Below are 10,091 nucleotides of genomic sequence, written 5' to 3'. Positions count from 1 at the left end.
CAGTGAAACATTGCTGAGTTTTATTTATTTATCTAAACACAATTAAAGCATTTGTTAATCTTGAGTTAATTCATCAAATCAGTCGTTTTACTACAGTTCATCTCAAATGATACAGAAATGTTTGTACTCATACTCATTTCATCATTTACAAAAGCACAGTGGACAGAGTCTCCATTATCATAAGGCTTCAAATGTGGGAAACAAAAATAAAGAAGATAATTTCACAGTAATTATATATACATTAATAAAGCTCAGAGGACATTCGCAAGTCTTTAACGTGACTGGAAAACTACGGAGCCTCCAAAATGCAGCCATCAAGTTAGCGAGGTTTCAGTGAAATTAACCATGCAGTCTTTTTTTTTTCCCCCAAGGAGATGTAGAAGTTATACAAGCATATGTGCAGCACCTCAGAGTGGAAGACACAGTTTGAAAAAGGCTAGTTTAAAGAGTTTTCCACCAGTAAAATTGCAGCGTAACCGTCTCAAAAAACAGATTCAGACAGTTTGTGCAACAAAGAAAATAATTAAAAATCACTGGTAGTCGAACAATAGTCGATTTGAAGAGTGAAGACGGAGGCGGCGCCATTTTGCACACAGATCTGTGCGTGTTAAATAAGGCAAAGGTGTAGAGTTACATTCCAGGTCAAGCCATGAAAGGATTATTTCATGGACCAAATTTAAAAACGTAGTTCTGAAGAACTGCGCTAAAAGTTGGGGGGGGGTTAATTACACCAGCACAGAATTGAAGGACATTTTCAAACAAAAACAAGTTGTGTGGTTGTATGTGGAGGTGCTTGCTGACTTTTTAAATCACGGGTCTCGTTTAGTCCGAGTGTGAACATCCTGGATACGTTTGGTTCACAGCAGTCAAACTCAAAGCTCTCTGAGAATATAAAGTCATGAAAAAAGTAAGTGCATCATACGGAAGTTATGGACTTTTTTCTTTTGAAAGTTATCTGGACCGGAAAAAAAAAACCCATTAGGGCCAAGGTTCAAACAGCAATGTTTCCCCTCGAGAGTCTCGGCTTCTGGTCAGTTTTCAAATCGACGAGAGGCACAACAGCGGCTTTTAGCTTAAATGTCAGTAATACTGCGGGGTATACAGTAAGATTAAACGGTTTAGACGAGGAAACCGATCAGAATCAGGAAAACATGTACACTCAAAAGAACAATTTACCAAAAATTAAGAGCAAAACTAGTAGCGATCACATAGTGATGCAGTTTCTGCATCTGTGCATTGATTTGTGCTAATCTGTCAGTATTAACCTGATCTAAAATGTGAGCACTATTTCTCACACAGGGACAGGAGGGAACATGATAAATGCTTCAACTCCTCCCTTGCAAGTACTCAAAGATGAGATGTGGTGGCGAGGTGGAGCATCTCATGCAGGGAGCTGGAGAAGTAATTGAACAGGGAGGCAGCATCGGTCTGATGGTCAGACTTCCATGCTGTGATGGAAATCACAATCCTACAGGAGGACAGAGAGAGTGGCTTTTATTTCAGTGGCAAAAAAACTTTATATTCAACTGGATGAATTCAATCCCAACAGCGCAGGGTTGCTGAAATGCTTCAACAACCGAGAGAATAAAAACAGAATAATAAAAATAAAAAAAACTGATGGTAGAAACTACAGAGATTAACCAACTGACTCGGTACAATTAGAGACTAAATGAAAGCCAAGAATAACCTGAGCTCCACTCACGAGCCTCAAAGGGTTTTTTCTTCTTTTTTTTTAACCTAAGGAGAGATTTCTGCTCAATTTAAACAAGTATTTGTGTCATCTGCCCACCTGTCGTCTCTGATGCGGTAAAAGAAGCCGTATCCATGGTGCACCATGGGAGCCACCGCCCCCAGGACTGTGGTGTAACCCACCAGACTGGACGACAGCACAAAGTTTCCACCACCACCACTGCAGACACAAACCCAACAGAGAGCTCACCAGCAGTATTAAAAAACGATTTTGGAGCGAGAACATTTGAGGGGAAACTGGTGGAATATTAAGAGTTAGGTTACAACTGTATTTCCAGTGCAGACGTGCTGCTTAAAAGAAAAATTAGCTTTAAAGGTGTACCTCCGTGAGTAGAGCGGATCAGCGAACAGCTCTGGAGTGGGACGTCCCTCCTCTTTGGCGATGAGATACAGTCCAAAAAGATGCCGGTCAAAACCTGTTAATATGGTCACAAAATTGCACAAATTCATATCACAAACACACATTTAGGTGGCGCTCACCTTTCTTCAGACCAACAGAAACTATATTCTATTCTGAGGATAAAACTCAATCTGCAGCGATTTACAGCAGCAGTTTGTCGTGTTTTACGTGCAGTTTTACGTGTCCATGTTGTAGCATTTTGCTGCTAATTGGGAGCAGCCTCATAAAGATGTGGAACAATCTGAGCAGGCGGCTCTTTGTTTCAGTGACGCTGGCGCTTTAGCTTTGCTCTGCTGTGGAAAAGATGGAAGTCAGAGAGGAAGAAGATGGTGTGTGCACTGTGTTTATTTGTCGTTTATGTTTAATGGCACGTCGTTCTTTTTGTTACGAAGTTAATTGTGACTAAAAATGTAATTATCGTACAATATACGAGACATTTATTCAAATTTACTCAAGCTGCAATTTTGTCCAATTTTGCTGTAAATGTTATGACACTGATTCCTGTGAGTGGCATTTTTGTGAGTTTGTGGCACTAAAAAAAATTATTCTTTCATGCTAAATAACATTTATACAGTGAGCGTATTGTCCATTGTTGTAATAATGATAGCTGTTAAAAATTAAAACTCTCATGTGCAGAACTATCAGACAGCTTCATGAATGTTGTATAAACTCACCGTTTCCCTCCTGAGCGTCTGACATCAGGCTGTTGTGCTTGTTGAAGGCCAGCATCATGGCTTTTCTCCTGGCGTTCATCTGACACAAAATGTTCATGTAACACGTTAAAATAAGCGAAAGCGGCTTTTTTTTTTGCAATTTTTACCACAGAGACACATGTAAAACATTTACATCACACGCGGGGTCCATCATGGCTTTACACCAGTTCACAGCCTCCTGTGTGCAGGGCCGCATGGTCTCCGTCCTGCCATGGTAGAACTTGCGCGTCATCGCGGTCTCGTAACAGCTTCCTGGCCTGAGAGAAGCAATGCGCTACAATTTTAGAGTCATCACCTTCAAATGATGAGATTATAGGCGCTGGCAACATACTTCTTGTGCAATCTGTAGTAGGCCAGCTGCATCGCCAGCTGAACAAAGGTGTCTGGATGCAGCTTCTTCTGTTTGATGGCTGTTTTTCCAAACGCTTTGAAAGCGTAACACACAATCTGAAGGTCCTGCGTCTGTATCAGAAGAGACAGAGTCAACACTCGTACTGCTGCGGCGACGACGCACAAGTCGCTTCTACGACGATTTTTCGAAGGCTCACCGACTCCAGGTACTGCTGTTTGGCCTGTTTGATGTCACTGTAAGCTTTTTCATCCACAGTGAACAGCAGCTCCTCAGGAAGGGGCATCTGTCTGACTGCGTCTGAGCCCTAAAAAGCAGTGACACAAGTGTGTGAAAGGACGTAAGGAACAAAAGTCGGCTCATGTACAAACTAAAACGAGCGCTCACCTTCCATTTGCCTTCGGCAGCTTTGATTTCCTGGTCAAGATACCAGCACATGGTCACCAGTACCATCGCATCATATGGTGCATGCTGCAAAGCAATTGTTTCATTCCTTCAAAAACCATGTTTAGATGTTTTAAACTTGAAATGCATGAGAATCTTGCGTCTCGCTCGCACGCTTCCTAAACTCCTCCGGCGGGAAACAAACACAAACACTCACATCACAAGTGGATCCGAAAGTGCCATCTGAGAACACGATTGAGTTGTAGGATTTGTCGCCCCAGCGGATGGTGGGGTCGCCTATGAGGGCTCCTGCAGTCATCTGCAGTCATAATTCAAAGAAGTCAAAAAAATAAAAATCACACAGAGGACCCTTCTTGTGGTTGGAACATGATTCAGATGTGCGTAGCTGTTACATTTGTGTAGTTCTCTGGTGTAGAGTAGGGTTTCGTGTCATCGAGGGATAAAACAAACAGGCTGCTCTGAATGGTCTCCAGGATCGTCTTATTGTGCGGATCGATGCTTATTAGATGCTCTCTTGCCTGCCAGAAAGTTGAAAAGAAGTATGGATCCTCAGAAATGCTTTAGTAATATGCGAACACGCACCATCATCTGCTTTATTTAAAGGCTTCCAACCTTCGCCCAACGAGTCCGCTCCTCTGAGGTGAGAGCAGCCACTCCGTCTCCCTCTGGCTCTGCCTCACAGCGCTCTTTAACGTAGCTCAGCTGCCTACACAAGTTCAAACACACACACTGCGTCATCGTTGGGTGATTTCCACTTGGAAAGGGTTAACCAGATCAAATCTGACACAAAATAAAATGGATCGGTTGATCAATACCGAGGACATAATGATTATCTGACAGCATAGGTAGCTAGCATTAGTGACAGAAACTGCTGCCAGTGTAATTGTGCCGCATGAAACTCAACAGCGTCCAGATTCAATAGCCACATGGCACGATTCACTTAAAATCTATCCCCTTTTAAAGTGTGTTCACACAGGAGAGGTTTGATTCGATTAAAATGAACCCCGGGCCGATTACTTAGCTACCGTGGATCATTTAAGGGAGCGTGAACGCCGTCAAGCACCAAAGAAAAGAACGCTGGTGCGGTTCACCCGAAATATGAGCGCAGCACAGACCAAGGACAAAACAAGCTTATGTCCCTCTATTCATCACAGGAGCTGCTATGCTCATAACAGTTACAGGTACAGGCATCAAATCTTTCGCTTACTTTGCAGCGAGTCTTATTCTGTGTGTGCAACACAGGACCTCTAAATACTATTTTGACTTCATACATTTCAAAAGATTTCAGCATTTTTTTTTCAGCCAAGAGAAGCCATTCAATCGGGGCGTGACCCGATCCAAAGGCCTTTAACCGGTCATCTGTTGCCTAAATGAATAAAACTACCGGTGTGAATAGCAAAGTGGTCCAAGACTAATTTCTGCTTTGGTCTTGGCTACAAGTCTGAACAGATCCTTAGTTTTTTTTAACTGTAACAGGATGCAGTTGGATACAGAGTCATTTTCCACACTGCATCACATTACTGCCAACAGCAGTCAAGATAACATATCCAAGACGTCTGTAGAGGAAAATCAGATACAACTCTAATGTAATTCATGTTTATCTACATCATTAAAAAAAAAAAAAAAAAAGGGGAGAAGCAAAAGTTTCTCCGTTTTATTTTCTGTTCCAAGCAACGTCTCAAAAGCAGCTGCACAAATAGTAGTTGGTCGTATTCAGATAACCTCAACCCGGGCCTCCTCAAAGATAAACGTCCCGGCAGGCCACCAAAGAAACGAGTATCCGGAGCTCGCACAGGCTCTCAATATTTCACTGAATGTGACACAACCTGCTAGTAGCTGTTCTACGTGACATTGTTACATAACCAATCTATAAATGAACAATTAGAAAAACACAGCAAATTTCTCCAAAAGTTATTCCTGCTCATTGGCTTACCCGTGTCCATATACCAGTTTTACTGCGTCCGCAGCTGTTTGCAGTCTAATCACGTGTTCTTTATTGGGCTTTTATGGCCGTCTTTATTGCCCCAGCACTATTCTGTTGTTAGTGTCTAAATCTGAAGTGATATTTCTGAGACGCTCTACAACTACAATCCATTCTTACAGTGTCATTAAAAATGTTCTAGATAACTACATAATCACACAGTTAAAGATGTGTGTTGTGAATAATTTGATTAAAAAATATTTCCTCCATCTTTTCACATCACAGAGACTCAGAGGTGTAGCGCCCTGCTCGGTCCCTGCATGGAGTAAGATGTCAAACACTTCTCCTCCTTTTGTCAAAAACAACAGTTTGTTGTGTTTTCAGCTGTGAGAAGTCAATTGCCTCTCGTCTATTAGTCTATAAATTTGGGTTTTATTCTCGAGTTGTGTGCGTATTTGCTTCCCACTACCTGAGAAGCTCTGGAGGAGTGAGGATCTGTCCATTACACAGTGCGTCAAATGTAAATATGCGTCCACGGCACATCACCACCACATGGGAGGGGCATGGACCCTCCCGCTCTGAAACACACAGCACAAAATGAATGTTACACAATCGACCTGATAAAGCAGTCAAAGTTCTGCAGGTGTGTCTGAAGGTTAAGAGCGAGAGCAGAGTTAATTCTACCTGTCTTGAAGTAGTTACGAATGGTGTCCTTCTTCACTCCGGGTACTTTGCACGTGCAGAAGAGCATTCTGAACTGTTCCATGTCTAACGGGGCTTTGCCAGCTTTCTGGGGAGCCAACCTCTCCCTGAAACGTGAGAGAAAAAAAGGTGTGTTTTCATCTTAGTGTCAAAAAGCTGGGCAAACCTTTCTTTAAGCCCAGCTTGTGGAGGTGAGTGTGAGCGGGACTTACGTGTGGAGCAGGTTCCAGTACTGTAGTGTGTGCCATGTGCTGATACTGGCCCTCTGCAGCGATGTTCCCTCTGCAGGTGGCCAGCAGTGCTCCAAGTAAGGTGCCGGGCCGCCAAAGTTGACATACAGCTGAGAGGGGATGCGGATCTCCAGATAAGCTGCGTCTAACCACCATTCCTCCAGCTGAGGAAAAAAAAAAAAAAAGCAGTCAGCTAGAGAAGAACACCTCTGTGGAAAAGTGACAAAAAATGCCTTAACAGCTCAGCTACAGACCCAGTTCCTCCTTGTTTTGGCTCTCTGCAGCAGTTTCTGGTGCAGCTCTTTACCAACACCCTCCCGAAACTCCCTCACAGCGTCCACTGTAGCTTTAAACTCCGTCTCAGATGCAAATGGCTGAACTGGAAGACGACGAAAGGGAAACAAGGCAATAAACAATTAGCCTGTCTGCTAACTGCAAAAGCTCCGGGTCTATATGAAAATTAAACATCTTGTGTTGGGGCTAAAAAAGAAAAAAAAAAAATGTAGATCTCACAATAATGAGCCATTTACTCACCAGTCAAAAAGTCATGAGGTTGTCACCAGGACTGGTTTTCGGCTAACATCTGAGTCTTCTCTAAGAGGAAATGGTAGTAACTCTAGCTTTTTAATATCTCTGAGACAAACGGTTGAAGTATGTCGGGGCAGTGCTACCAAACAGCAAAAATTGTTTTAAACTATTCGTAGTAACCCATACCACAGCAAGGTAACGAGCAAGGACAGTTTCCATCAAACACAGTGATGAAACAGCATCTCATGAGGGCTCGTCAAGAGAGGACCGAGTTACTTCTGCTTCAGATGATAAACTTTACTATACAGAGCTTCAGAAATGACCAGTTACTGGCTGTTTGGCAAGAGAATTCCCAACGACAACAGCTTGTGAGATCCACTTATACTTCCTGATATCATTCTGTGCGTACGTGGCCTAAAGCCAATCTCTGTCCGCCTTGACAGACAGCATTCTGACCCTAAATACAAACTGTGTATGCTGCCATATAATGTGTTCCTCTGTTGTTCCTGTTCATGAATCCCCCATAAGAGGCTGCAAAGGTGAGTCAGACGATTCTTTTCTCCACAACAACAGCAGTCAACATGTGTTTAAATGGGAACTCGAGCCAGGCTGATGGAAAACCAGTCCAGGTTCAACCTCATGGAGCTGGAGTATATGATATAGAGAATAAGGCAAGGCAAGTTTATTTGTAGAGCACAATTCTTACACAAGGCAATACAACGAGCTTTACAGCTACATTAAAAAAAAATCCCAAAAGGCAAATAAAAACATATGGTGAAAAAATATGAAAAAACCCCAAATGACAATTTGTGGGGGAGTATATTGTCCCTCAACATGGCACAAACACCCCCACCCCTCCGGTTTTGTCGTGCTTCACGCACTAAATTGAAGTGAGATGGACTAGACTCAATCACGATTGCATTAGCTGTGTTTTTGTCTCAGTTAAAAACATAAAATCAGAAGATTTTAAAAGAAAATAAAAGATCAAATAAGAATGATTTGTTACTTAAAGATCTGACCGTGTGCGTGTGTGAGATTAGCTAGAGTTGAAGTGGACGCTGTGTTCTTGCAAGGGAAATGGATACAGATTTCTCTGATCGGACAGTCCGATGGTAGCCTGGCGACGCCATCCTACGTACATCCGCCCAAAGATTTTGGCTCCGGAGTCAACAGTCGGCTTTCGCCCAGGCTAGTCCGATGGTCCCTCTCTTGTCTAATCTATGTGGTTTGATAACAGCTTTGCGGGGTCAAAAGGTTAAAAAAGAAAAGCGGGTGGGGGATAGATCTGACCTGGATTTTTGGTCAAATCCAGGTCAGATCTATATCTGAAATGTTTACACAAAAGCTGAAACAGCTGAAGATATTTTCAAATTACTGACTGTATTTTACCCAAATAAACACTTTTAATGGACTTTTATTTGTCCACGTGGCAGATATATAAAGAATGTAACAGAGTGTGTGTGTGATAGCAGGCATCTTACCTGCTTCCAGGTACTTAGAGAGGCTGCTCTCCAGTGAGGGGACAGGCAGGGGCGGCAGACTGCTTTGGTACTGAAATGTCCGCTCAGGCACAGGCTCCGACAAACGACCAGCCATTCTTCTCCCTGTAACACAAAGCTGTGTCTGACCTTCACTGGATGAGTCACTCAAAGGTTGCAGCATCTTAAAATGAGCTCCAGGAGTTTGGGGCATTTATTCTGACTTGTTACTTGTAGTTACTTGTAGTTATTAGTCAATCAGGCCATCAAATCCGGTGTTCAAACTCACTGTAAAACAGATGCTTAGTGCTGCTAAAAGTGCTTCACAGACCACTTATAAGCAACATACACGGAGTGAAAAGAGCCCAAAACAAAACTTTACAATGTTAGTGGTTATGGGTGACTGGACAAAACACGGTCAGCGTCAGTCATGCTTTGTGTCCGTCTGTCATTCATCACTGCCAAGAGGCTTTTCTGTGTTTCTATCTTTAGCCGGGTTGAATTATTAACCTCTTTCACAGCCATGAGACTCGGTTGATAAGAACAAACACGGACTATACAACAGCTTCTCTGAAACAGATAGCTTACTTCAATATTAATTATTAAGGTTAAGGTTTCCAGCAAGCAGGTTAACGCTCGTAACGTGGAGCTGTCAAAGTGCGTTAACTCTTCTCGGTTAAAGGCTAATGCTACATCTCTTCTGACACGGTTTACCTTTAACTTGACCAGAAAAGTTGTTGTTGCTAGCTCTGTTAGCTCACCTTCTTCGGGATACGTCGCCTTTAGCTTAATGCATGAATATCGCGGCTTTGGTTTCTTTCGTCACCCGCCTGGGTGAACAGGGAGTCGAGCAGTGTGTTGTTATCCGCAGCTGCAGCACCTCTCCTCACCTTTACCCTACAGAATCTCCGTGCCAACGCTGTCCGGAACACTTAACCGCGCATGCGCAGGCTATTGGGTTGACCTAAATTTTTATGAATGAATTAATGAGACTTTGAGGCTGCGGCTACACGGAAACGTTTTTCACTGTAAACGATACTTTTTCTTATCGTTTCGCTGTCGCGGCCACACGGAGCCGGCGTTCCCACTACCCCAAAACGATAGTTTTTGAAAACGGGTTCCAGAGTGGGAAAGTTTGAAAACGGCCTCGTTTCGTTTCCATTGTTACAGCTAAAACGTTTTTGCGTCAGTCACACGTTGACGCTGGGAGCCAATTTTAACACTTCTCTATTGTCTCACTGCGTGGCGTGACACAGCGGCGTGTGTACTGCCTCGTGTCATCGTTTTCGTCTGGACCAGCAGCGCGTTTCCGTGTGGTCGCAAGAATTTTCGAACCCGTTTTCAAAAAAAACCTCGTTTCGTTTTCGTGTAGCCGTGAATGTGAGAAGTGACCGGATTAATGCGGCGCTGTGGCAACAACCAAACGACCGGAGCAGGGGGGGAGAATAGACCCAAGTGAACAAAAGAAGTTTTGTCGGTTTGTTATAAGAGAAAATAAAACACTTGTAACAGGAATGAACAGCAAAAGCAAACTATTCTTGAAAATATACTGTAGAGTGGGAGGACAATAGCCTACCACAACATCTGTTTCTATTCAATACCAAAGACTAGTAGTG

General features: G+C 43.1%; 1 protein-coding gene across 3 annotated transcripts; it reads right to left on the bottom strand.

Moving 5' to 3' along the window:
• Window positions 1–8: 8 nt before the first annotated feature.
• crot (carnitine O-octanoyltransferase) lies at window positions 9–9,378 on the bottom strand. 3 transcript variants are annotated; one of them, XM_075465486.1, is made up of 17 exons: window positions 9,190–9,378; window positions 8,479–8,601; window positions 6,724–6,848; window positions 6,452–6,633; window positions 6,222–6,346; window positions 6,007–6,115; window positions 4,229–4,322; window positions 4,009–4,134; window positions 3,813–3,914; window positions 3,599–3,682; window positions 3,411–3,518; window positions 3,194–3,324; window positions 2,996–3,119; window positions 2,824–2,902; window positions 2,072–2,165; window positions 1,790–1,909; window positions 9–1,468 (listed from the first exon to the last, which is right to left on the bottom strand). In XM_075465486.1, exons 2-17 carry the CDS (start codon window positions 8,591–8,593, stop codon window positions 1,348–1,350), a joined length of 1,839 nt encoding a protein of 612 aa, XP_075321601.1. In that variant the 5' UTR covers window positions 8,594–8,601; window positions 9,190–9,378; the 3' UTR covers window positions 9–1,347. The 3 variants fall into 3 exon arrangements, with proteins under 3 accessions (XP_075321601.1, XP_075321600.1, XP_075321599.1); XM_075465485.1 differs by having other exon boundaries at window positions 8,479–8,614; window positions 9,237–9,378; XM_075465484.1 differs by having other exon boundaries at window positions 9,237–9,378.
• Window positions 9,379–10,091: the final 713 nt, after the last annotated feature.

Source organism: Odontesthes bonariensis, chromosome 5 (assembly GCF_027942865.1).
Source record: "Odontesthes bonariensis isolate fOdoBon6 chromosome 5, fOdoBon6.hap1, whole genome shotgun sequence".
In the NCBI taxonomy this organism is placed as follows: domain Eukaryota; kingdom Metazoa; phylum Chordata; class Actinopteri; order Atheriniformes; family Atherinopsidae; genus Odontesthes; species Odontesthes bonariensis.
This window is presented reverse-complemented; position numbering and strand designations above follow the sequence as displayed.

Excerpts from the sequence above, each read along its gene's own strand:
- crot (XM_075465486.1), bottom strand. The coding sequence starts at position 8,593 with ATGGCTGGTCGTTTGTCGGAGCCTGTGCCTGAGCGGACATTTCAGTAC. Across the intron at positions 4,135-4,228 it reads AGCGGACTCGTTGGGCGAAG|GCAAGAGAGCATCTAATAAG; the intron begins GTTGGAAGCCTT and ends ACTTTCTGGCAG. Across the intron at positions 2,903-2,995 it reads TGATGGACCCCGCGTGTGAT|ATGAACGCCAGGAGAAAAGC; the intron begins GTAAATGTTTTA and ends ATTTTGTGTCAG.